This window comes from Oryx dammah, unplaced genomic scaffold (genome assembly GCF_014754425.2).
Source record: "Oryx dammah isolate SB20612 unplaced genomic scaffold, SCBI_Odam_1.1 HiC_scaffold_22, whole genome shotgun sequence".
Lineage (NCBI taxonomy): Eukaryota > Metazoa > Chordata > Mammalia > Artiodactyla > Bovidae > Oryx > Oryx dammah.
This window is the reverse complement of record NW_024070206.1, coordinates 36,754,835-36,782,034: the sequence shown is the minus strand read 5'-3', so window position 1 is coordinate 36,782,034 and position 27,200 is coordinate 36,754,835. Positions and strand designations below refer to the sequence as shown.

General features: G+C 44.5%; 1 protein-coding gene across 2 annotated transcripts in view; it reads left to right on the top strand.

The window, feature by feature from the left end:
- The window catches only part of GAREM1 (GRB2 associated regulator of MAPK1 subtype 1), a 234,782-nt gene extending 216,420 nt beyond the window's left edge, over nucleotides 1–18,362 (top strand). Inside the window, exons 5-6 of one of the 2 annotated variants that reach the window (XM_040264800.1) lie at nucleotides 11,693–11,859; nucleotides 13,189–18,362. In XM_040264800.1, the coding sequence (XP_040120734.1) occupies nucleotides 11,693–11,859; nucleotides 13,189–14,071 (1,050 nt within the window). In that variant the 3' untranslated portion in view covers nucleotides 14,072–18,362. Of the gene's footprint in view, nucleotides 1–11,692; nucleotides 11,860–13,185 lie in introns of both variants that reach the window. The other variant, XM_040264798.1, reaches the window with a different exon arrangement.
- The last annotated feature ends 8,838 nt before the right edge of the window (nucleotides 18,363–27,200 follow it).

The window sequence follows — 27,200 nt, the reverse complement described above, 5'->3', positions numbered from 1 at the left end:
ACAGACTAGTCACTAGAAGTGAAATGACATCTGTAATTTAAAATCTCCCTATAAACAAAAGTCCAGGACCAGATGATTTCACATGTGACTTTTACCAAACATACAGAGAAGAACCTATGCTGATCCTTCTCAAACTATCCCAGAAGACTGAAGTGGAAAGCACACTCCTAAAGACCTTCTATGAAGCCACCATCACCCTGATACCAAAGCCAGACAAAGACAGTACCAGAAAAGAAAATTACATGCCATTATCTTTGATGAATATATAGGCAAAAATTCTCAACAAAATATTAGCAAACCCCAAATCCAACAACACAAGAAAAGATCATACATCACAGCCCTTGCAGCACAGCTCAGGAAACCCCCTGCACTGCAGTGAAGCCCTAGCACGGCCAAGCCAAAAAAAAGATCATAACGCCACAACCAAGGTGGGTTCATCCTGGGGTCACGAGGATGGTTCGATGTATGCAAATTAATCAGTGTTGTATACCACATAACAAAAGACAAAAACCACATGGTGACTCAATAGAAGCACAAAAAGCATTTAATAAAATTTAGCATCCATTCACAATAAAAACTCTTAAACCAAAGTGAGTATGGAGGGAAGATACTTTTCAACATGATAAAAGTTATTTATCACAATCCCACACCCAGTATAATACTCAACTGTGAAAAGCTGAAAGCCTTCCCACTAAATTCTGGAATAAGGCAAGGATGCAAACTGTATTCAAGATAGTACTGGAAGTCCTAGCTATAGCAGTCGAACAGGAAAAAGAAAGAAAAGATACCCAAATTGGAAAAGAAGAGGTAAAATTGTCATTATATGCAGATGACATGATACTATATATAGAAAACCCTAAAGACTCCACACAAAAACGACTAGATTGATACATGAATTCAGCAAGGTAGCAGGGTACCAGATGAATATTAAGAAATCTGTTGCATTTCTTTACACTTAACAATGAACTATCAGAAAGGGAATGTGGGGGAAAAAATCCCTTTTAATTGCATCAAAAAAATAAAATACTTAGCAGTAAACCTGACCAAGGAAGTGAAAGACCTATATGCTGAGAACTATAAAACATTAATAAAGGACAGTGAAGATGATTCAAGGAAACAGAAGGATACTCCCATACTCTTGGATTGGAAGAATTAATATTGTTAAAATGGCCATACTGCCCAAAGCAATCTACCCATGTAATGAGTATCCCTATGAAATACTCATGACATTTTCCACAGAACTAGAGCAAATAATCCTATTGGAATCACAGAAGGCCCAGAATTGCCAAAGCACACCTGAGGATAAAGAACATAGCTGAAGGCATAACCTTCCCAGACTTCAGGCAATACAGCAAAGCTTATTGTTGTTTAGTTGTGGAGTTGTGTCCAACTCTTTTGCAATTCCATGGACTGTAGCCCATCAGGCCCCTCTGTCCATGGAATTTTCCAGGAAAAGAATACTGAAGTGGGTTGCCATTTTCTTCTACAGGCAATCTTCCCGACCCAGGGATCAAACCCACATTTCTTGCATTGGCAGGTGAATTCTTTCCCTGAGCCACCTGGGAAGCCCAGTACAAAGCTACAGTAATTAAAACAGTATGGTACTGGCACAAAAACTGATATATGGATCAATGGAACAGAATAGAGCCCAGAGATTAAATCCACAAAACCTACAGTCAGTCTTCAACAGAAGAGGCAAAAACATACAATGGAAAAAAGACACTCTTCAACAAATTGTGCTGAGAAGGTTAACAGCCACGTGTAAATCAATGAAGTTAGAACACATCCTTACACTTTACACAAAAATAAACTCAAGATGACTTCAAGACTTAAATATAAAACATGGCCCCATAAAACTAAAAGATAATAACATAGACAAAACATTCTCTGACATAAATCATACCAATGTTTTCTTAGGTCAGTCTCCCAAGACAATAGAAATAAAAGCAAAAATAAACAAGTGGAACCTAATCAAACTTACAAGCTTTTGTACAATAAGAGAAACCATAAGATGAAAAGATAACCTACAGACTTAGAGAAAATACTGCAAATGATGTGACTAAGAGGGGCTTAATTTTCTAAATATACAAAGAGCTCATACAACTCATCAACAGAAAGCAAATAACCCAATTTAAAAATGGGCTGAAAAACTAAGCAGACATTCCTCCAAAGAAGACATAGATGGCCAACAGGCATATGAAAATATGCTCAATATCATTAGAGAAATGCAAATCGAAACTACAATGAGGTGTCACTTCATACCAGTCAAAATGACCATCATTTAAAAATCGACCAATCGCAAATGCTGGAGAGGGTGTGGTAAAAGGGGACCCTCCTACATTGTAGGTGGAAATGAAAATTGGTGCAGCCCCTATGGAGAACAGTATGGAGGTTCCTTCAAAAATTAAAAATAGTTATTGTATGATCTAGCAGTCCCACTCCTGGGCATATATCCAGACAAGCTATAATTTAAAAAGATACATTCTCCCCAGTGTTCATAGCAGCAATATCTACAAAGACCAAGTCACAGAAACAACATAAATATCAATCATCAGATGAATGGATAAAGAAGATGTGGTACATATTATAATGGAGTTCTACTCAGTCATTAAAAAAAAAAAGAATGCCATTTGAGGCAACATCGATGTACCTAGATATGATCACAGTCAGTCAGAAAGAGAAAAACAAATACCACATGTACCATTATATGTGGAACCTGAACTATGACACAGATGAACTTAGCTACAAAATAGAAGCAGACTCACAGCAACAGACTTGTGGTTGCCAAGGGGGAGGGAGGGTTGGATTAGAAGTTTGGGATTAGCAGATGCAAACTATTATATATAGAATAAACAACAAGGTCTGCTGTATAGCACAGGGGACTATATTCAATATCCTGTGATAAACCATAACGGAAAAGAGTATGTACACATATGTATAACTGAATCACTTTTCGGCACAGCAGAAATTAACACAACATTGGAAATCAACTATACGTCAACAAAATAAATTTTAAGAAAATAATTGATTTTACTCTGAATTTTTATTTTGTCTTTGGGCTTTCTCCTTCTGTTGAATATTAATATTAGAGAAGGCAAGTGGGGAGGGATAAAGTAGGAACTTGGAAATAACATACACACACTACTGTATATAAAAGATACATATATCTGTAATCCAATAAAAAAGTTAGGTGATATAAATTAAGCTAAAAAAAATTTAGGAAGGCACTAAAGGGAAGTTTTTCTTAAGTAAACCTGACATATTCATAATCAAATTTAGATATTAAACAGGTTCATCTGGAAATGACTATTTACTTTTCAAAATAATTGCTCTACAAAAGGATTCACTCAGGATTCCACTAATTAACAAGGTCTCCTAAGGCATCTGACATTTAATTCATTTTAATTACAACCTTTGAGGAGTACTCGGTAAGCAAGGCATACCTGCGTTTCCCATTTGTTAATTGAAATAACATCTGAATTATTACTGTGTTCTAGTAATTTTTGAAATTAATTGCCTTCGGTTTTATGTAGGTTATTTGTTTTTAAATGAAACTTTCTTGGCCAAGAAATTGTTTTCTCCTTTGTCTACTGAAAGTCTCAATGATTAGAATGTTAATAAAGTCACTGTAATATTCTCTGGGCTAGCCCTTGTTTCACATCTGCACTCTTGGGTTAACCATTTGCACAGAATCACATTAATAGGAAGGTTATATCCCATTTCAGTGTATCTATCATGCATTATACTCCTTGCTCAGAAAAGGGCTTTATTCTCTGCCCCAATGGCATCATCTTTCTTCAGAGTCCAGGGAAGCACCCTGGAATTTAAACAAGTATTCTTTTCAGAGCTGCGGGCCCTCTTGTTTCCCAGCAGCAGCCTCCTGTGCCCTCGGCCTTGACTCCTTTGCCCCAGGCCTGGAGGTTGGAAGCCATGGCAGACCCGGGCCTGCCTTCGGTCCTTATCATCCACATACACAATGGCGAAAAAGAAACGCACACATCTGAGAATCAGGATTTCAACTGTAAATCACATCTACCCTTGCGTAATCCATCAAAGAGACATTCATTGATGGCCACATTGTCATTCTAAAACTTGAATTTCTGTTTGGCTGAGAATACCCCTGATGAGTATGTGACAGGGTTGTGAACTCTTTGTATAAAAGCCTCTTTATAAATCAGATTTCTTAAGGCTGTAATGATTGTGTTATCTGGGAGAGGGAGTGTGGGAAGAAATGTAAAATACAGGGCAGAGGGCACGCGGTCAAGGCAAAGTTACGAAGTTCAGGGAAGCTTGGTCACAAAACTCCTTTCTTTGGAACACTGACATGATACCCAAGTCAGCTTTCTAAGAGAAGAAAACTCACAGTGAAGGTGAGTCCAGTTTTAGATCAAGCTCACCTATCGTGTCTGTTTTCTGAACTATTGTCAGCATAAAAGCAGTGACCCTGGGTCTGCCTAAGGACGGCTGCAGCCCGTTAGTGACCAAGCAGTGTGATCTTTGAGCACCAAGGTTTTCATCTGCAGGCATGGGATGCCGGACTTTAGACTATAGACATGGACTCGCGGACTCTTAATAACAGTTGCTTTCAGATCCACTGCTTGTATTTAAAAGTTGAGTAATTACTGCTATGGGCTTCCCAGGTGGCTGAGTTGTAAAGAATCCACCTGCCAATGCAGGAGACACAGGATTGATCCCTGGGTTGGGAAGATCCCCTGGAGAAGGAAGTGGCAACCCACCCCAGTGTTGTTGCCTGGAGAATCCCATGGACAGAGGAGCCTGGCGGGCTACAGTCCCTGGGTCGCAAAAGAGTTGGACATGACTTAGCAACTAAACAACAGGCGCTGCTATGAAATTTTTTTCCCCCAGAAAAAGTTCAGCAAGGAGCATGTCATTGTAAGTATTCCATTTTCCTAAGCTCTCTCATTGGTCCAGTTGGTGGATGAATGGGGTGTGAAAGTGTCATTTCTTTCCTAAGGCAAGTAGAGAGTTCTGAGAAGCTGAGACTTTCCAAGAAGCATCATCAGACTAAAAATCCCCCATTCCTATGCTGAGTAGCTTCATAGGCATACTGTGTGTCTTTTGTTGTGTTGTTTTAATCCATAGGAAGTATCAGAGAAAGAGAATGTCACAGAAGAAAGTAGTTCATGTGTATAAGATACTGCAGTTGTATGTAATGTTTGAATTGTCTGCTAAACATTTACATTTACCCGTTTCCAACCATGCTCTAACGAGCTTTGTATTTGTAACATAACACATTCTCATGCATTGTCTTTAACATGTGACTATTTAGGGAGAAGACCTTGTTTTCCATTTTTCATAAATTATTGGTCCTTCAGATGAGGCTCAGTTCCCCCCACGAGCTAAACAGACTTTCAGCTGTGAGGAGTGAGGAGGAGAAAGGATCCTTTAAATGCCTATTCCAGGAGTCAGGGAACCAAGTTACACTTTCTGGAGAGTATTCTGAAAATCAATAGTCCCACTGTGTGATGCATGAGATTCTGACCACAGGTTGGAATTGGGTTTTGATCTTGTCAACCACCTTCACATAGCTACACAAAGCTTTCCGAAGTCACTTATTCTTCTGGGTGTGTCCATCTTTGCTCTGCATTTGTGCTAAGTTGTTTCGGCCGTGTCCAACTCTTTGTGACCCTGTGTACCACAGCCCGCCAGGCTCCTCTGTCCGTGGGATTCTCCAGGCAAGAAGATTGGAGTGCATTGCTGTACCCTCCAGGGGATCTTGCTGACCCAGTGATCAAACCTGCATCTCTTACCTGCATTGGCAGGCAGGTTCTTTACCACTAGCGCCACCTGGGAAGCTCTGAGATAACCAGCTGCCATTATTTTTCTGGTTTTCCGTGGCCGGTACTGGCCTGGGGAAAGCAGAGAACTTTGGGGAAGTGTGTTCTGTCTGTCCCTGGAGTCAGTGTACACTTGACCTCCAGGTCACGTGCGTGCAAGTACCTACTCAGGCACATTTTCAAGTTTCTTCCAAGAAAAAAGCCATGCCTCCTTCAGTCCGGTATCCCTTTCTAATAGCTCCTCCCTGTTCCTTCTTGTAAGGAATGGTCTGTCCTCACTAACTTCTCCCTGGCCTCCTGTTCTAGCTCTGACTTCCCTGAAATCTGCTTCTGGTCTCCTCACTCAACTGAAGCTTCCTGTGCTAAGATCCACAGTGACCTGCTAATTGTCGCACATCTTCCCGACCTGCCTGGACTTCTTGCCGTCACTGTCTTCACCCCATCCCTCTCCTGAGCTGTCCTCCCCACCGTCCGCTTCTGTGACACCATCAGGGCCTGTTCCCTGCCTTGAGCAGTGAGGTGTGGGCCCCTGTGTTTCTCCGTCTTGGTCTCCTCCTCTGCTGCCTCTTAGGGGTTCAGCCCTCTTCACGTCCTCAGATTCTGTCAATAGAACACTGAGCTCAAACTCTTTTCAACCCTGAACTACTCAGTTTCTCCCAACGCCCGTTCTGCTAAGCGTCTGTCTGAATCAGTAGCACCAAGATTTGTCTCGCCTTCTAAGCCCCCAGACCAAATCATCATTCTGGGGGTGTTTTCATGCCTCTCTTGCACGCTCACAACTCCTTCCGCCTCCAGACTTCCTCAGCATAATTGCCTGAATTTGTCCTCCCTCTGCCTCTTGAATCATCCATGATCCTCCCACTAATCTGCGTTCCACCTTCTGCTGTTACGGAGCCTGTTTCTATCTGTCATGCGCTGGCCTCCATCAACCCCCCTGCCAGCTAATTCCAGGGGCTCCTCATCCTCGGCAGCCCTACTCCACACCAGCTCAGTGAGCCTGTGTGGGCACCCGGCACGGAACTGAACAAGTCAGTTGTAAATGGAATTCATGTTTGTAGGAAAAGGGGAACTGATGCATGTTCTTCAGACTTTTAGGGGTGGTGGGAATAGATGGTCCCTGTGGTCTGGCTGTTAGTCCCAGGACGGGCACCTTCCACAGCCTCCTTCAAACCCCACTAGAGACAGTCACTTTGCCTACGCCTCGCTGAACATATGCTTCATAGACTAGAGAGAAGTGACGGTTCTAGAAAGGGTGGAGCTCGCTATTCGTCCTCACAATAAATCTGCTCTCTGATTAGCCCTGGGTTAGCAGTCTGCACCTTGAACCCTGGGAAGAAGTGTCTTACTCCAGGGCAGTGTATCTTATCTCTGATAAGATGGGATCATTGAACATTGCTGTAGAAAAGGGACAAGACTTGTAAAGGGGCAAGGATGAGAAGATTGTGCTGGGGCGGGGTGGGGGGGGTGAGGTGCGGGGAAACTGCTGGAAAGAAAGGCTTTAGACCAAAGAACTGCTGGTAAAGCCAGGCTCTGGGTATGGGTGGGAGTTTGCTCGCCCTGAATTTGTGCTATGGATTGACCCCCATCATAACCAGGTGCCAGGAGCTTGGCTGTAAACACTCAAGCTGCTCATCACCAGAGATCACCAACCAGTAGGCAAAAGTCACCCATAATCTGTGATAGGTAATAACACCTGCCTCAGACACAATGCCGGCTCCTCGCTTAGCACCAGCGTTAGAGGGCTTATTCTTGGTCATCCAAATACCTCCCCCCCCCAGCCCCACACTTCCCTGATGAAGCCACAGCATTCCCAGTTCAGAAATAACTGTCATTTTCACCGATACCACGCCCAGGTCTGCTACACCCCTTTTTCCCCCTAAATTGATACCAGTATCAATTTCCACATAAAAATATCAGATTCCACATAACAATATAAAAGACATTCTTATGGTATCCATTTAAAGACAAAAGTGCCTTGAGTCTGTCTGGTGGCATCCAGTAACCTCTGCCTGCCATTCTAGGTGGCATGTCTGGGCCAAGGGTGTCAGTCCCCAAACTCTGCCATCCACAGAGCAGTAACAACAATGACCCCAGCACGTCCACTTGCAGGCTCCTTGAATATAACACGGAGAGTGAGTCAATACAGACGCATCTGTGCAGAGTTCAGAAGCAGTGACGAGTGCTGACTGCTGTGTGTGACGGTCCCAAACCGCACCTGTGGTGGTTGGGGCTGGGCCTTAGGCGTGATGGGGGGCAGTTGGAACTAAAGCACAGACAGGCAGGAAAGTACAAGGAATCAGTTTAGGTGACACTGAGCCTGTCCCACTGGAGGGACCTGTGTGTGTTCATACAGAGGAGAGCAGGGGAAATACTAGAAAGATGGCATCAGATGGGAAGAAATCACTAGAAAGACTGCTGCAGGCCTCGATGGGAGGCAGGAGAAGCTGGACTTTGTCCAATAGCCAGAGGGGCCCCTGGAGATGGGAAGTAACATGATGAAAGCCACATGCTGAGACTTTTAGAAGGAATGTGCTGAAAATGTAACGCTTCAGCATGAAAAGGAATATGAGGGAAAACTGGAAATAGGGTGATTGGCCATCCGGTCTTGTAAATTACCTTTTATTGTCAGATGAAATACATTTCAAGCCACAGCTACTTTTCCCTGGATACAAATGTCCCATGATGAATTAAATCCAAAGGAAAGTAGAATGATTTCTGTTGAAAGGATGTAAGAGTTAGGAAGTAAGATGGCACCATAAACCCTGTGATATGTAACCTCAGAACCCTAAAGCATATATAATTTTTTCCCATAAAATACACTGCTGTACAACTTCCTTCAAGCACCCACATCTGCAGCCATGGGTTGAGAGTAACCCTTGGAGATGCATTTGTCTGCAGAGCTGTGAGCGGGGCTCACCCAGCACGGGCTGCCCTCCCACACCTGCTGGGTGAAGCACTAATTTGTGCCTCCACCACACGACAGCTCAGTTCTTATCCAGGACGGGGTCCCTTTGAAGTCAGGTTTTGTTTTATTTTTAACTACCTTTGTCTCCGAAATGGATTTCAGATAAGCCTAGTTCTTGAAGTCACGTGATTACACCCAAACTGTCTGCTCAACCCACTCCAGTATTCTTGCCCGGAGAATCCCATGGACAGAGGAGCCTGGCAAGCTGTAGTCCACAGGGTCACAAAGAGTCAGAGAGGACTGAAGTGATTTAACAACACTGCCTTCTCATCACAAGGGAAGAACTCTTTTTTTTTCTGGCCTCATGTTAGTATCTCCCCACTGATCAGATCCCAGGGGTAAGCAGCTCTCTCATTCTCACACACACACACACCCTTTTGTTCTTGAATTCCTTTCAGGAGTCCTGTGGCCATCTCAGGAGCTTTCCATATTTCAGGTACTGTTTGGAGTTTAGCTGAAAAGGCTCTCGGTCAGCCAAGCTCACCTCCCCAGGCCCTGTCACCTACAAATACCTCTTTTTATTAATAGTACTCTCTCTACCCCCAACCTGTGCGGAAGCTCTAAGAACTGACTGCCCAGTTAGGGAAGGAGGAGGCAGAAGCAGCTGTAGGGAACCTTATGATAAAAGAGAGGGCTTCCCAGAGGTCAAATTCAACTGCATGTGGCTGCTTTTCTGTGTTCCTAGGAGAAGACAATGGCAGCCCACTCCAGTACTCTTGCCTGGAAAATCCCATGGACAGAGGAGCCTGATAGGCCGTAGTCCATGGGGTCGCTAAGAGTCAGACACAACTGAGCGACTTCCCTTTCACTTTTCACTTTCATGCATTGGAGAAGGAAATGGCAACCCACTCCAGTGTTCTTGCCTGGAGAATCCCAGGGACGTCCGAGCCTGGTGGGCTGCCATCTCTGGGGTCACACAGAATCGGACACGACTGAAGCGACTTAGCAGCAGCAGCAGACCTAGATCAGCCAATGATCCTATGGCAGAAACCAACACAATATTGTAAAGTCATATCTTTACATTAAAAATAAATACATTTAAAAAATGCAATTGTAATTGACATCTTAGCATATCATCATTGACATCTAAGTCAGCGATTAAGTGTATTTAATGACTAATTCCAAAATTTAGAAATTTCTAAATCAGATTCAGCCTTAACCCTTATACTTCTCGCTAATCCCATATTGAAACGTGACTAGTTTTAAAATCAAAAAAATTGACAGACTCCTTAGCCTCTCATGTTTTCCGTGATTCTTGTCACTCTAGCATAAACAGAACCAAGCACATCTATAGATGTTACACCCATCCACCCTAAAGACATTCCTTAAGAAAGAAAAGAAACACAGTTGGCTACTTTACAGTTTGCTAGCAAGATGGAAACACTATTTTACTTAGTTTGTAATCAGTCCATGCTTCCAAAAGTCAGGGAGGGGAGCACCCCAACCAGAGCTTTTTACTGTCCTGGTTGGTTCTCAGCTTCTGCAGAAGTCCCCAAAGTGGGGCAAGAGCCCCCCTGGGCCAGCTTACAAGCCTCTCTCTTCCTTATGCAAACCTCATTTCCTCTACCACCACCTTCTTAAGAAAAGCTCAAAAGGGGAAAGCCTGCAGCTGTTGAAGAAAATCCACTGCTCTGAATATTTTGTTTCAGCCTAAGAGCTGCTGAGATGAAAACTTGTATCTGGTGGGTCCTCTGGGTGGGAGCAGGCCCAGGGAGAAATGCCAATGGATGAGACTTTTAATGGCTTCCATTTCGCTTAGAGTTGAGATTTGCCGGGTCACCCAGGATCACATAACTGTTCATAATGGCTGGATTTCTACTGCAAGTGAATCAGGGCTTGGAAGCCAGTTTGAGGCCGGGTGCAGCATAGGTGGTAGCCAATGTGATGTAACAGGGGCCATCTCATTTGGTCTTAAGCAAACTACAAACCAAAAGCTAATGGGAGCTGTTATTTCATTGCCTTCATTACCCCAGGGCCCCTGAGATGGAGGAATCAAGGAAAAGGTGAAAAAAAAAAAAAAAAAAAAGTGGAAACAGCCTAAAAGCAGGCGAAGGCTTTTTCTTTTCCTTTCCTTTTTTTTTTTTTTGTAGTCAGAATTGGCTCAGTTTTTATCTATGAAGGGTAGAGTAGCTGAACCAGGTATAAACTGCCCCCTGCTGTCTGACACAGAGAAGTACATAAAATATCTTCATTATAAAGAACCATGTTCTGAATGCCGGCTGTGAATCACAAACAAGCCGGGGTGAAGGCAGGCTGCTGCTGGCACGGGTCACCTGCCTCCTCTCTGGTGGGAAGATGAAGGGAGGGTGAGAGAGGCAGAGGCAGCTCTTATACACAGTACTATTTTGGGGATTTGGAGAGCTGCCTCATTCCACCATCTGCCGCCTTGTTTCTGAGTATGTACGGTCTGTGGTCCAGCCCGGTCCACATCACCAGGGAGCTTGTTAGAAAAATGCAGTCTCAGGCCCCGCCCTTGGTTACTGAGTCAGAATCTGCAAGAAACAAGATCCCCAGGGGATTGAGGTGCACATTTACCTGGAGGAGCTTTTCCGCTAGACAAGGTTTGCTCTGCCCCTAAGGTTTGGATCAAGTCGAATTCAGCTTGAACAGTGAAGAAACACCACTCCCTGGGAGAATGGCATCCTCTAGTAAGATCGTGATCTCTTACACCCGTACTTTCTTCCTGCTCCTCTTTTCTGCGTCCCCACGGATCACTGGCGCCCTCCCTGGGCTGTCCTTCCCCGCTACTTGCTACATTTCAGCAGCATTTGCCAAACTGGTTTCTTGCAAAATCGCTCCACGTCTGGCAGCCCCCTGTCGGCTCAGGTCACCCCTCCCCTCTGTCCATCGCAGCCGGTGTCACGTCAGAGCAGCCTCGGGCCCCTCCGGGTCGCGTGTCGCTAACCCCGCGTGTTCTCTTCTGCGCCAGGTCCGGGAAGAGTGCCGGCTCCTGAACGCGCCGCCGGTCCCGCCCCGCAGCGCAAAGCCTCAGTCCACCAGCCCCTCGGTCCCTCCTCGCACAGCCAAGCCGGCGCGGCCGCAGACTCGCTCGCCCAGCCCCACCTTGTCCTACTATTCTTCAGGGCTGCACGACATGTAAGTCCTATGCCAGCGCCCGCTTCCCCCACAGTCCCCTCAGCAGCCGAGGCCCCCGGTTCTTGCAGACAGTGTCAGGGAGCCGGCCCCTCTCCGCGGTGATAGGAAAGGCAGTTTTTTCTTTTTATTATTACTGGACGAGCATAGACCCTGTTGGTTCTGAGCTAGGATGGAGGAGCCGGTGGCATGAGCAGACTGCAGAGTCTGTGCGGGGTTTAGTGATAAAGCCTAGCCAATGCTGCTCTCCACTCTGAATTCAGCCGAGCAGACAGCAACTTCCAGGGAGACGCAGAATCACAGGAGTGCTGCCTCCACTCTGAGTTTCCACCCAGAGCCAGGGTCCCTTCCTGACCATCACTGGCGGACCGTCTTCCATTTCCATCCTCCCGGTGCCCTGAGTGAATGCTTCTGCAGTGTGGCTCATTCCATGGTTGGCACAGGCTGAGAACTTTTTTTTAAGAAATCTTTCATTATATTACATTATGTCTATCTCTGTGTAACTGTCAACTGTTTGTGTCTAGAGAAACAAATTTAGGTCTACCCACTTCTCTTGGTCAGGCTGTGAAACCGCAAGGTCAGCCGGGAATGTGCCTCTTCTCTTCTCCCAAAGAGGCGGAATCGGTTCCACCCACTGTCCACCCCACCCCACCTCGGTCACCCACTCTGAGCGCACTCGGGTTTCATAGTTGTTCTGAAGAGAGGGCCCCAGAGCTGCAGGGGGTCACTCATCTTCCTGACGGGTTACAGTAGCTCTCCTTGGCGGGTGTTTTTTGTTCCCTGAACATTTAAATCTTCATGCTGGTGTTAACTGTGCAGAAACCAAGGCAAGCATAAGCACTGTATTTGAAACGTTTCTTCCAGCCTCACCCTCTTGGATGGATAGGTCATCGGTGGTGGTGATGGTAGTCCTGTCACTGTAGCCCAAGACGCCCACTAACTGTTCCCTCACGCCCCCCTTGTCCACTGCAGACGTCACTAATCAGACCCTATTGTTGATAAGCCCGAACAAGGCTAAAGATGTTTCTCATCACGAAGATCCAGGCACTCACTAACAAATTATTTTCTTGTAGTTAAAAATCTATTTGCCATCTCTGCTATGGCTTCTTAAGTCAGTATCTTCATATCCATAGTTATTGATGTATTTTAGTAATTTAAAGATTCTTTAAATTTTTTTAAGTGAAGTAGATACTTTATTGAATTCATGATAAGAAATATTTGCTTCCTAACAACATTTTTCTACTCAGAAGTGACATCGATGGGCTAAAGCTAGGCTGGATGTTTCACTATCACTTTCTCACTCACCCCTCTCTGTGTTTGGCTTTTAAGCAGCGTCACTAAAAGTGAGACGAGTCCCTCCGAGAGCGCTCCTGTGTCCTGCTACCCGTGTAACCGAGTGAAGGCAGATTCCGTGGACCCCAAGTCCCCGTGCGGCAGCCCCACTTCTGAAGCTCTGTCCTCCAGGCTCTCGTGGCCAAACCATTACTCCGGAGCGTCGGAGACCCACACCAGGAGCGACTTCCTGCTGGATCCGAGCCGCAGCTACAGTTACCCCCGACAGAAGACGCCGGGCACGCCCAAGAGAAACTGCCCAGCCGCCTTCGAGCTGGACGGCCGCGAGCTGGCCGCCAGCCCGCCCGGGCCGGGCCCCGCGGAGCCCGCGGGCTGTCCCAAGTCGGCCAGCTACTGCCTGGAGCGCTCGGGCGACAGGAGCCTGGCGGGCGGGCCGGCCAAGCAGAGCAGCTCCTGCCCCGCCTTGCCCCCCCGGGCCCCGAGGCCTCTGGAAGAGAAAGCGGCCCCGGACACCCCGCCTCTGCCCCTGCAAATCGACGGTGCTGAGGAAGCCCCCAAGTCCGGGTCGCCGGACCTGTCTGAGGACGCGTACTTCGTCCAGAAGGGCGCGCCGGACCTCCTCTCCGCGCCCTACCCCTTCTCGTCGCCAATCCACATGCAGCTGGCCCCCCGCTCCTGCGGCGACGGGTCCCCGTGGCAGCCGCCTGCCGACCTGTCGGGACTCTCGGTCGAAGAGGTGTCCAAGTCCCTGCGGTTCATCGGGCTGTCAGAGGACGTCATCGTGTTCTTCGTGACCGAGAAGATCGACGGCAATCTGCTCGTTCAGCTCACGGAAGAAATCCTCTCGGAGGATTTCAAACTGAGCAAACTGCAGGTGAAGAAAATCCTGCAATTCATTAACGGCTGGAGACCCAAAATATAGCCAAATAAGCCCAGCTGGCATGGAGCAAAACTGATAACTGTTGTGCTAGATGGGACTGGCTGGGACACGGTTTCATGGATTTCTTTTTTTTTTTTTTTTTTGCACTAAAAACCTTCGCTGTAAATAGGGATAAGAGAAAACTCTTACTATGCAGATTACAATTTTTGAATGGTGAACAGGCTATTTTGTACATCCAATAAAAATGCTGTACAGAACACTTAGAGGTGTGCCTTGTACGTCACTCAACACTCAACAGCTGCTAAAAGACAAAAGGCATGTTCAGAGAAATACTTCTTACCCAAGTAGGTTTATGCAAGAAGGTCTGATATTTATTTACAAAATAGCCAAAGCTGAGAAACACAAGAAATCTTAAACACACACAAACACACACACGCTTTTGAACAATTCCCTCCTCTGGGAGAATCAACTTCAGACAATTAACTCTAGTCTGTGCTCTGTTGTTTGGACTGCTCAGTGCTAATTGTTTTCCTCTTGTGCCTGAAAATGTTAGTAATATGAAATGACACTGCAATGTTATGTGCTTGATGGGGATCTTTTTATCAAAAGGCATTTTATCAAGTCTTGTGCTGGTAGAGGAGGGTATAAGACGTCCTTAGAAATAATAAATCATGACCACAACAATTTATCTGTAGCTGCTAATTTTATTGAGCAGAGAAAAAATACCCAGAATATATGTGTGTATGTGTATTTATCTAGACATGAGACAAATGTATGTTTTCAACATCCCTATGAGTCTGATCTTTTAGGTAACATCTGTTCACTTTCAAATATCCACTGAAAGTTTGGGGCCATTAATTAAGTCGACTCTTAAGGAAGAGTGGACAGAATGATGTCAAAGATTCTCAGAATCCTGTCCCTCGAAGCTCAGTCTTACCAGGCTCCAGCGTGGAAAACTTGGAACAAACCAGTAGAGAGTCTGTATTGAAGAATTAGGTTGAATTTTAAACCTGTTACAGGCTGGGTTTTGCATAGACTACTCCCGTGCCCATTCACGTCTGGGGAACTGATCATTTCTGTTGAGTGATGATTCTCGGGTTTGAGGGTCTTCTCCTGGTATCTGGCGATGAGGGGTCTGGAGAGCAGTTTTCAGAGCCATGCCTCGCGTTCAACGTGCTTTGTGCTTTAGGAGAGCTCGGAAGTCAGACACGCCACCCTCTGCTTTGATCTGTGCTACGGCTGTGGCATCATTTTTTAGAGCATCAGTAAGAGTACTTGTCTAGTTCAGAAACCTCTTCTTTCCTCTCGTCCAAAGAAAATACATGACTTACCATCCTTTCATTCCAACAGTTCCCAAACCCTGGAACTGACAGTTTTTGCCCAACATGATTAACTATTCCAAAGTACAATGGCATCAATATCGTTCTTGACTTTTTGAAGGAATATAAATCTTAGAAACATTTTCCTTCTCCGAACAGGTCATCATCCTCAGCCCTGCCTTCCTGAGGTCTGTCCCCACATTCCAGATGGACAGACAGCCACCCAGGTGTCAGAATTGGCTTGTATGTTATTATCTACTCTTCCTGCTCATCAAAATGAGTCCACGAGTGGAAAGACAAAACCCACCAGTTCTAGTTTTGCAGACCTGTTCAGTATGGCTTCATTTCCTGACATGAAAGATATTTTTAATCCATCTCATTCTTTAGAACTGAGGTGAATTAGAACTGAGGTGAACTGATACACTGTCTCATTTTCCATCTTATATCTTTTTTTTAAATAAAGCCTCTTTCCCTTCACATGTCTCTCAAAATACAAATACTCTAGGTTAAAAGTACCCCATAAAAAGAATACCCTGTAAAACTTGTCAGACTGGGTCACCGCTTCATAAGTAACTGACACGTCTGTGTAGAAGCTTCCAGTATGGCACTTAGATGGCATACGGCCGCTCTGACTTTTCCTATTGGGAAACCATCCTTCAGTGCCAGGGGCAACCCCTTAGGTCGAGTTAACCTCTCAGAACCTTTCTTTAAAATAAAAACAGGAGGCTGTTGAATAGTTGCAAGTTTTCTCTGACAAAATCTTGCTGAACCCACTCACGAATCCTTACGCCCAGACACCGTTCTCAATTCAGGAGGGAGGAATAGGTAGGTTTGAATTTACTATGAAGGTTGCCCCACATGAACAACTGATTCTTTTTATCTTTTTTTTCCTTTGAAAAAAAAAGTTCCTTCTGGGTTTTTTTTTGTCTTGGCTTATGTATATTGAGTTTATATTGATGGCAACATAGAGACTCCTTGAGGGCAGGGACGACATGGCCTTTTAGTCACACACTCAAATTCACTGAGCATCATCGGTGCGCTGGGCACCGTGCTAGGACGACTTGACAGGCTGATATCAAGGACAGTTCCTGGCCTCTCGGAATTCATAATGTTTATATTTAAAACCACAGTTGTTGAGATTGAGTCTGTTAGAGAAACATGAAATCTTCTGAGCAGTTGGATATAGAGACAGTTAAGTGTGCTCCGTCTTTCAAAAAGCCACAGATGGAAAAAACGGCAGCTTCTATGAAAGGAGTATCAAAGAAACACTGCAAGACCATCAAAACTTGGAAAGCGTTGGAGACACACAACATCTCAGAGTCCCACTGGCTAGTATTCTTTTTTACTGAGTGGAATTTTGTTTTAATTGGTAATAAGTATCTTCTGGCATGTCTGAAGCCACATGGCACCCTGACTAGACAAGGCTTGCCGAGCCACAGAGAATTGCGACAAGAAGTGCAGGACAGGGGTAGGAAGGAGACAGCCCTTCCCTTCTTGAGCTGCGGTTTTGCCTTGAAAAGTGACCCCCACACCCAGAATCGTTTCTAACCAACCAAGTCAGGACAGGACCTCTCTGGCAGGTGCCTCACAGTGCACTGACCCCAAGGCCTGGGAGAAAGTGTCCAAATGGGATTCTTATTTGGGGTCCTTAAATTCATGGCCAGAATCATCCCGACCCCCATCAGAAAGGAAACTCAGCAATAAATCAAACCAAGCAGCGAAAATGTAAACTGTGGGGCTGACTCACATAGGGAAGGCGAACTCAAGCACTCACAGATCCGTTCTCTCAGCTTCTCGTAAACGCCTGCATATTCTCTCTCTTTTAAGTTGAGCCACTCAACTTTATGAACTGTGAAATTTACATTGAGACCCTTTCAACCCACATATGCCATTCGAGTTTATGAAGTTGCAGCGAGCTGCCCATTCGACTAAATTGCGGTGTTTATTCATGTCTCGTGTAGAAATAAAACAGTCTTATGGGGAAATATTATGACTGTCCATTCCACCTGTTTTCAGACACATGGGCAAACACCCTCTGGTGACATTCCAGAACCAACTGCACGTTGTCCACACGACTCCTCGAGCAGTTCAGGGAGTGAGTGTGGATGAATAGAGGGTCCATCATTTAACCAACACTCCGTGTCACACACAAGTCACTACTCATCATGCCTAAAGAGTGTGAGGTTAACATTTTGAATAACAAACTGGAAAATCAGACAGTTCTCCAAAGACCCTAGTGAACTGTTCAAAGAAATTTCAACTTCAGTCCACCACAAAAGTGAAATCTGTTGTTGGACACACAAGACTTTCAGAAACTTACCACCATTATACCAATTCCCACTATTTTTCTCATAATGGCATCAAACTCTGGGGCAAGAAAAATAAAATAGCCAGAGGGCAAATAATGGAAAGTAGGACTTTTACAGGGTGGGGCTGTGATCGTGTGGAATGCTGATGGCTACTTCTTAGCCAGTCACGTCGTTTAGTCTTCAGAACTTGCTGTTTGAAAATTTGTCTCCTTGTGAAAGCCAGAAACAAAGGGTAAATGTGATTTATGTTAAAACTGTACAAATATCTTCTGTAATTTTGCTGCTCTTAATTTTTAGGCTATGAGTTTTGTAATGAACTTATTGGATTATGAATTTCTTGTTTCCAACCTCATGTAAAGCTCAGATCATTTCCTACCTATAAACATCTTCTCCCATTCTCATATGAGGTTCCCTTTAAAATATTGTTTAAGCTAAGCCTAAAAATTGAACTCCATCAAAAATGTGCACATTTTCCTTGACTTAAATGGAAATGGTTTATTCTTTTCGAAGAATTTTGTAACCATCTTTACAGTTTCTTGTCTTGGAACCTGGGGTTAACTACCAGTTAACCGTTGCACTGTTTCCAGAGCATTATCTATGGGCCCAATGTGTACCTCAAGATAAACATGGTTATGTTGTGTCTAAAAAAAATTCGTTGATTTCAGTGGTTCTGAAATGTCTATAAATAAAGCAATTTTAAAAGTTCTTCTGGCATTGGTTCCTTAGTGAGTTGGACCTAGTGCATAGCTTTCCAAAGACTCTCTTTCCCATCCTCATGAAGCAGAGGGAATTTGTCTGAAGAGATTCTGAAGATTGCAAGTCCACTCCATATTGACAAGAGATTGAAGACCGGCTATCATATCATAAATGGAAGAAGCTGGGAACCAGGTAACCCAATGGCGTGCAAAGAGAATGTAGTACCTGTGCGATCAGGAGATACGAGAAAAGACAAATACAGATGAACTGGTGAGCCTTAAAAGATAGTAGGGAAGTTCCCTGGCAGTCCAGTGGTTAAGACACTGTGCTTCTGCTGCAGGGGGCTTGGCTTCAACCCCTAGATCAGGGAACTAAGGAATCCCACATATATAACTGAATCATTTTGCTGTATAGCAGAAATTAACACAACATTGTAAACTGACTTGAATAAAATAAATTTAAAAAATTTTTTAAAGAAATATATTGGGTTAGAATCAGGTATCCTCCAAATCCTACCTATCTGAGGTTAGAAGAGGCCAAATCACTGAAAACAGTGAGTAGGCGCTGGGAAATTCTTATTTCACTGAAATGAGTTTTCCCAGAAGCAGTCCCCTCCCCCACCTCAGCCCTTCCATGCTTAGCTACTCACACGTGTCCTTCAGGATTTACCAAGTAACATCCTCCAAGCTGACTTGGTCTCAGGTCTCTGTGCTGACATAGCCTTCTGCCTACGCTTTTGAGCTATAAGTCTTTGGTATGAAGGCTTATGTCTTCATTGTCATTATCTTCAAAAGTAATGCCACTTGAGGTTCTAGCGAATGATGGCATGATGCCATCGCGTTCCTGATGGCAGCCAGTCTTCATACCATCAAGATCTAGACCCTGGAGCTACATAATAACAATGAAGTGAAGTCAAAAGGATGACAAATGAAATCTGTGGTCGTCATAAAATCTCTAAGACTAAAGAGGGTAAGATAAGGACCTATTTAGAGATTCCAGATCGAGTTTGTATCACTTGCCAAAGAAAAATTTTTTTCTTCTAACAGTTTGATGAAGGCAGTGCATTCAGTTCTTTAATGGATGTCAAGTGAACTAGGAAAGATCAGTGTGTTTCCATGGGTTGATTTGAATGTTGGATCTGAAAGACACAGGCCATTGAAGACTTAGATGAATGACCTAAGCTCCTAAGTGACCTCAGGACCGGAAGCATGATGGGTAAAGATAAAAACCAGTTTGTGTTCCCGGAAGCACAGCTGGTGAGGAGCAGCCATGGGCAGACCACAGAGATTTAGAGCCAGAGAGAACCTTGGAAATGAGCTGGTCCAATCTCCTAGCTTTGTTGGAATGAAAGCCATGGAGGGTAAATGACCTCCCTGAGATCACATATGGTTTGTGACAGAACCAGAGCTGGAAATAAAACCCATTTTGTAACCATTCCCGGGGCTTCCCAGGTGGCACTAGTGGTTAAAAAAACCGCCTGCCAAAGCACGAGACATAAGAGATGCGGGTTCAATCCCGGGGTCAGGAAGATCCCTTGGAGGAGGGCATGGCCACCCACTCCATTATTCTTGCCTGGAAATTTTCATGAACAGAGGAGCCTGGTGGGCTATAGTCCATGGGGTCGCAAAGAGTCAGACATGACTGAGTGACTTAGCACGCATGCTCTCATTCCACTACAACCTTGTCTCTCAATTTCCTTCATTTTTAACATAAAAATAACATTTCATGGGTTTTTTGAAAGCACATGGAATGCCCTACCCTGGTCCTCCAACTTCTCTTTCTTCTAAGGCTAAAAATAGGAAAGGATACTGAGTTGATGTTCCCTCCAGTTTTGTTTGGTAACAGAAGAAACATCTCCTGCTTGTAAAATGGAGGCTCTGAGTGTGTCTCCTGCTTTCTGGTCAAAAACTCTGACTCAGTGGAGATCCTGAGACAGGTATAAGATGAAAAAATGTTTAAAAAATCCAGACTTAAATGTCCACCAACAGGTGAATGGATAAAGAAGATGTGGAATATATGTACAATCGAATATCACTCAGCCTTAACGAAGAATGAAATAATGCTGTTGGCAGCCACCTGGATGGACCTAGGTCATCATACTAAGTGGAGTCAGTCAGAGGAAGACAATTATCATATGATATCACTTATACGTGGAATCTAACACAGACTCAAAGACATAGAAAACAAATTCAATGGTTACCAAAGGAGAAAGGGAGTGGAGGAATAAATGAGGAATTTGGGATTAACAGATTCACACTACTCTATATAAAATAAATAACAAGGATCTACTGTGTAGCATAGAGAATTATATTCAATATCTTGTAATAATGTTTAATGGAAAAGAATGTGAGAAAGAACATACATATATATAATGTATATATGTAACACTGAATCACTTTTCTGTACACCTGAAACATTGAAATTCCACTATACTTCAATTTTTAAAAGTCCTCCGCAAAAAAATCTACACATAGCATACACACCTTTTATGCCCCTGTACCGGAGGAAGCCCCTAGGAAGAGTACAAACTGGGGATCCTTGTGAAAGTGGCAGCTGTAGTACTAATCGTGGCCACAAGGTGTCAGGCTTTTCCAACCAGCCAATAACTGCCCAAGGATAACTCCAGTCCAGCCTTAGTACAGAGTAAAATTTTAAAACTCGCCTCGCTGGTGGTGGTCTCTATATTACCATCACTTTTCCATTTTCCTTAGTTAGCCAAAGGCATTCGAATCCTGAAGTTATATAAATAGAAAGAAGTGGCTTATAAGAGACGAGGGATTTGAAAATGGGGGCGCTGTGTGGTTTCAAATTTAAGCCACATTTCCACAGAGGAATTTGCAAAGTGCAAAACTGAACTGTCAGGCTTTTTTTTTTTTTTTTCCTGCTCCTTCTTGCAGTCTTTGGAATTTTGAAAGTGAATGGGGCAAATCAGAAGCTTTTGCATAAAGGAAATTTTAGTTCTTTTTTTCCCCCATTGATTGGTTTTGAGCAACAAAAACCCTCAACCAAAAACAAAAGCTATCAAGTTGATTTTCAAGTGAAGATTGAGAAAGTATATATCCTCCAGTCCTCTTTCACATTAACAACCAAACCATGAACCAACCTAACTGATCCTGAAGAACAAAGGAAAGATGAATTCTAACAAACAGAATATCAGACCTCAGTTTGGGCATAAACATGTTTATGCTTCATTCTTTGCTTTTTACTACTGTCAGTTTAGCACAGTTATTAATAAAATAAAGGAAGTCTCTTTTTCAATTTTTAAGGATTTGACTGATTTTACAAATTCAGTAAGCTACCAATAATTTCAGATGTAGTTTAAGTTGCCATCTTGAAAAAAGTGTAATTGTCAATTAAGGTTTTCCTATAATCATGCTTACCTGTTTCTATCACGTTTCAATGTTTTTTGAATCCCATGGGAAAATGGGACTTTCCTTCACTTTGTAAAATGATTGGCTATCCTGGTCCCATGTTTCTGTCCTGGTTACCCTGTTCTACACACAAAGACCCTTACTTTCTGTTCCTGGTCTATGCAAAAGCTGTAGATATGCTGGTTCTGCATTCGTATTCTATTCCCCTCCCCCACTCCATAGTTTGAAAAGTCAGCAATGAAAATTATCACTGAAGCAAAACCTGAAACCAGGATAGCCAACCATTTCACATGGTGAGGAGCAATGTTTGTGTGACCTAGCTTCCACTCTTGGTACAATCCCATTTTTTCCCAAGAAACTCACTATTCACTGAAATCTGATTAAAAACACAGATGAGCATGGTACACGTTGTGTACGCCAGTTATCTGGGGCACATTTTGAAGAAGTTAGATTTCCCTTTATTAATCAGCCTGGATGATAGAAAGATATGGGAGTTATTTGTGTCAGAAGAAGGAAGAGGCAGCCCACCCAGACACCACTACTACAGTAACTCATAAAGTACTGGGATCCACAGATCAGTTAATGATTGATAGTTTACTTGGAAGGCTGAGATAACTTATCTTTCACAGATGCTAATTGCAACAGAACATTTTGAAATCTGGGCTGGGAAAATGAAGCACACATTTCCTTCTTCAGTTAGCTGTTAGGTGCTATTAGTTAACCCTTTGAGAGAGGTCTTGTTTATTTATTTGCCTTACCGTGTTGCCAGTGTTGGCCATATTTAGAGTATCCATTCATAGGCTTTGTCCCCTGCTGACTGTCATCCAGGGTCAGGGTGTCATTTGGGAGCAGGAAGTTTCATAGAGAAATCAATAGTTGTTGCTAGAACTGAGGATTTTATACCCATGTATTTTCAGCCATCCCAATACTCAAGTTCTCGGTTGTGGATTATGCCACTTCCAGACCCTCACCTAAATCAGCTCCTCTCCTCACCAGGCCCTGTAGCCTCCTGCCTCTCCACCCCCGCAACCTGGGTTCCCTCCAGCACCTCCTTCCCTGAGACTTCTTAGATCTTAAGTCTGAATTTCACATATCCCTGAACCTCCTTTTTGGTCTATCACCAGTTAGTTCACCACAATGCCATTCTCTAACCTGACTTTCACAGACGTGTCCTTCCTCACAGCCAAAGTGATCCACCAGGCAAACAACACTGGAGAGACGGACTGAACTCACAGACAGATGGAAGAAGGCAGGGGGGCTGGTGTGCGGTTGTCTGGGTTTATTAACTTGAAGCAATTTGGGGGCCCGGCCTCCCATCGCTCCCAGACAGTAACAATTTGCTTTTTCAATCCTGGCTGTATGAGTGCTAAAGGCAGGTTTGAAATTACTTTCAGTATCAATAAAATATTTACCAGCTAGCCCCTCACCCTCTAGCATATCCCTAAGGTACATTCCCTTAGAGGAAAGTGCATCTCATTTGCAGCCTGAGTGTTTGGATGGCTGAGGGCACAGGGGTACCAAATCCTCAATTCTAGCAACAACTACTGATTTCTTTCTCAACTTCCTCCTTCCAAATCACAGCCTGACCCTGGGCAACAGTCAGCAGGTGACAAAGCCTACGAACGGAAGGTGGAGGTTGACCAACACCCAGGTTTCCTCCAATTCTCAGCCCTGGCACCAAACCCAGCTGGTTGAGGTCACGGAGTCACTTCCTGCTTCTCATCCCAACGTGGAGCTCCCTGGCTGTCTGATTAGACAGCCAGTCCGGCAAAGAGGCTCCCCTTGAGATGTGTATTCAGGCCTTCCGAGGCCTTCTGTAAAGTTTCTGTGTGCAGCTGGTCCCTCAACGTGAGCTACACGTGTGCTTGCTTACAGCCCAGGTATCCAGCAGGTGTATACACACAGAGCCACACCCATGCTGTGAACAAACATCCTCTCAAAGACTGTCTAAACCCATGTGGAAGTGGGCCCAATAATGAACCAGAGACCTCTTCACAACTGTGCCCTCAGCTGCACAGACACCCAGCAGAGAAGCTCTGAAACGCTACCCATACAGGTTTGATGGGTCTCCCACACGTGCACCCATCCTTTTCTTCAGGATGGAAGCTGAGGGAGAGTGTATTTTTCTAGTGACAAATATTTGACACCTTTCGAGTCAATTCAAGTCAGAGTCCCGCTCTTTATTATTGATGTGGCTATGACATCATTTTCTTACCTATAAAATAAGAATGACAGCTACCCCTTAGAGTGGTGATGAAAATTAAATGAGTTGATATATGTGAAGCTCCTGACAGGCCACTTAGTTCAAAGAAAGACTCAGTTCTGTTTTGAAATAGAATTAAACTTTTCCCTTTTAAAATGAAGGAAAAGATGGTGTGGGAATATTCCTTCTGACCATCCATTCATTCAGCAAGTGCTTCTTGAGGATATATTATGTTTTCTGACAGACCAGGTACAAAAGCTGTTCTGAGTGCATAAGATACAAGCTAATGGTTTACAGACAGTTACATGATAGTAAAAATCATTTATTGAGTAATTACTGTGTTCCATTCACTAAAACTTGGGAAATCACATACGCAATCTCATTTAACTTACACAGAAGCAGTTAAGAGGTAATTCCCTGGTGGCTCAGCTGCTAAAAAATCCGCCAGCAATGAGGGAGACCTGGGTTTGATCCCTGGGTTGGGAAGATCCCCTGGAGAAGGGAAAGGCTACCCACTCCAGTATTCTGGCCTGAAGAATACCATGGGCTGTATAGTCCATGGGGGTCGCAAAGAGTTGGACACCACTGAGCGACTTTCACTTTCACTACCGTTACTCCCATTTTTGTTTTTATTTATTTATTTACTGGCCTTACCACACAGCTTATGGGATCTCAGTTCTCTGACCAGGGATCAAATTGGGCCCCTTGGCAGTGAAAACAGAGTCCAAACCACTAGACCAACAGGGAATTCCTTATTCCTGTTTTTATAGATGAGGAAACAGCCTAAAAGGGTAAGTCATCCAAGATCACACAGCAAGTAAGCAGTTAACCCTGGATTCAAACCCGGGGCTCTCTGACTCGAGTCCGGGCTCTGATGTGGGAATTCGTGCTCTTGGAGCTCATTGGACAGATGGTCACTGTGACTTGGAGATCAGAGATGATCTCCTGCAGAAGTGGCATCTAAACGAGAATCTGGAGCGTGGGTAGGAGTTATGGAATAAAGGGGAGTTGGGAGAAGGTGAAGGATATGAGGGGAGAGGGCGGTATTGGCAAGGTCCTGGAGATACAACAGAGCACAGAGTCACTGACGTAAATTGTTCAGTGGGGCTGCAGCGTTGCAAATAGAGAGCATCAGTGAGAAATGGAGCAGCAGGGGGAGGCCTCTCCAGGAAGGCCATGGCACCGCAGGCCAGGGAGGTTGGCCTTCATCCCGAAAGCAGTGCAGAAACTTTGTCATTGGAAGCAGGAGCCACAGGATGGCTGGGAATGTGGGTGGCAGGGGGTGTGGGTTATAAGGAAGTCAACCTGATTGTGGGGAAAGCCATTAGAAGCAATTAGAGGAAGGCCTAAACAGACATTTCTCCAAAGAAAGCATGTAACTGGCAACAAATACATGAAAGGAGGCTCAAATCACTCATTATTAGAGAAATGGAAATCAAAACTACACGGTGGTATCACCTCACTCAGGTCGTCATCAAAAGCCTACAAACAATACATTCTGGAGCGGGTGTGAAGAAAAGGGAACCCCCCTACACTGATGGTGTGACTGCAAATTGGTACAGCCATGATGGAGAATAGTATGGCAGGTCCTTAAAAAACTAAAAATAGAGTTACCATATGACCCAACAATCCCACTCATAGGCATATATCCAGGGAAAACCATAGTTTGAAAGGATATATGCACCCCAGTGTTCACTGCAGCACTGTTTACACTAGCCAGGACATGGAAGCAACCTAGATGTCCATAGACGGAGGAATGGATAAGGACGACATGGTACCTATATACAATGGAATACTACCCTGCCATAAAAAGAAATGAATTAGTGCCATTTGCAGAGATGTGGATGGACCTGGAGGTCGTCATACAGAGTAAAGGAAGTTAGAGAAAAAAACAAATGCATCACCTATATGTGGAATCCAGAAAAACGGTAGAGATTATTTGCAAAGCAGAAATAGGATCACAGATGTAGAAAACAAACTCATGGTCACCAAGGGGGGATTAACTGGGAGATTGGGACTGATCTACAAATATACTACTATGTATGAAATAGATAACTAATGAGAATCTACGGTATAGCATAGGAAACTCGACTCAGTGCTCTGTGGTGACCTAAATGGGAAGGAAATCTAAAAAAGAGGGGATATGTGTTTGGAAAAAAAAAAGGCAGCAGTTAGGAAGCACATAGATATTTTATGCAAGAGGTGAGCTGTTCTTGGTGGGGCAGCACCAGTGGGGACATAGATAAATAGACTGACTAGAGCAGAGTTTGGGAGGTAAAACAAAAGGACTCGGTAGTTGATCCAACACAGCAGGTACTACTTCAAAATTAAGCACCTACAGCCACAGGTGCCTATGACTCTCAAACTTCCACCACTTCCCCTCCTAATACAACATGAGACTGGAAAATACGAGTGTGATACTGTGATAGTGTTTCAGAGCTATGAACAGAAACAACAGAATATGAATTTAATGATAAATGCTGGTGCCTAATCCAGAATCTCAACTGGACCTGTCCTGGTTGAAAGGATGAAACACGAGTTCAGTCACAAAGCATTACTCAGTGGAGCTGGGCAGGAATCTGCCAAGGGAGTATCCCTAACTGAAACCACAGGGAGCCTGTGTGAGTGTGTGCTAAGTCACTTCAGTTGTGTCTGACCCTTTGTGATCCCATGGGCTATGGCCCGTCAGGCTCCTCTCTCCATGGGATTTTCCAGGCAAGAATACTGGAGTGGGTTGCCATGGCCTCCTCCAGAGGATCTTCCCGATCCGAGATCGAACCAAGGTGTCTTATGTCTCCTGCATCGGTAGGAGGCTTCTTTACCACTAACGCCACCGGGGAAGCCCCATGGGGAGCCTGGGATGTCCCCAAAGTCAGAGGCCGCACGACTGGTTCCCCAGGGGTGCTGGTGACTGCACTTTCACTGGGCGGGGCCGTGGAGCAGAAGGCTGTCCTCAGAGTGCCTGCAGCAGCACCAGGGGAAGAGGGCTCACAGCTCCTGAGAGCGAAGGCAAGGAGGGACTGAGGACCGCCTCCAAGGTGTCCACTTGGGCAACTGGAGAGAAAAGAAACTGAGGAGCAGGTGGGAAGGGCATGCTGTTTCAGCTTTGGGTATGCTGTATTTCAGGCCATCCACCCTTTTGGCTACACAGAACAAAACCAACTACAGCCGTTTAGCTGAGAAGGGGGGGTGGGGACGTTTTCCTCAGTAACAAGCAGCCCAAAGACAGCATTTAGGGCTTGTGCATCATCTGCTCAAGGCCACCATCCAGAA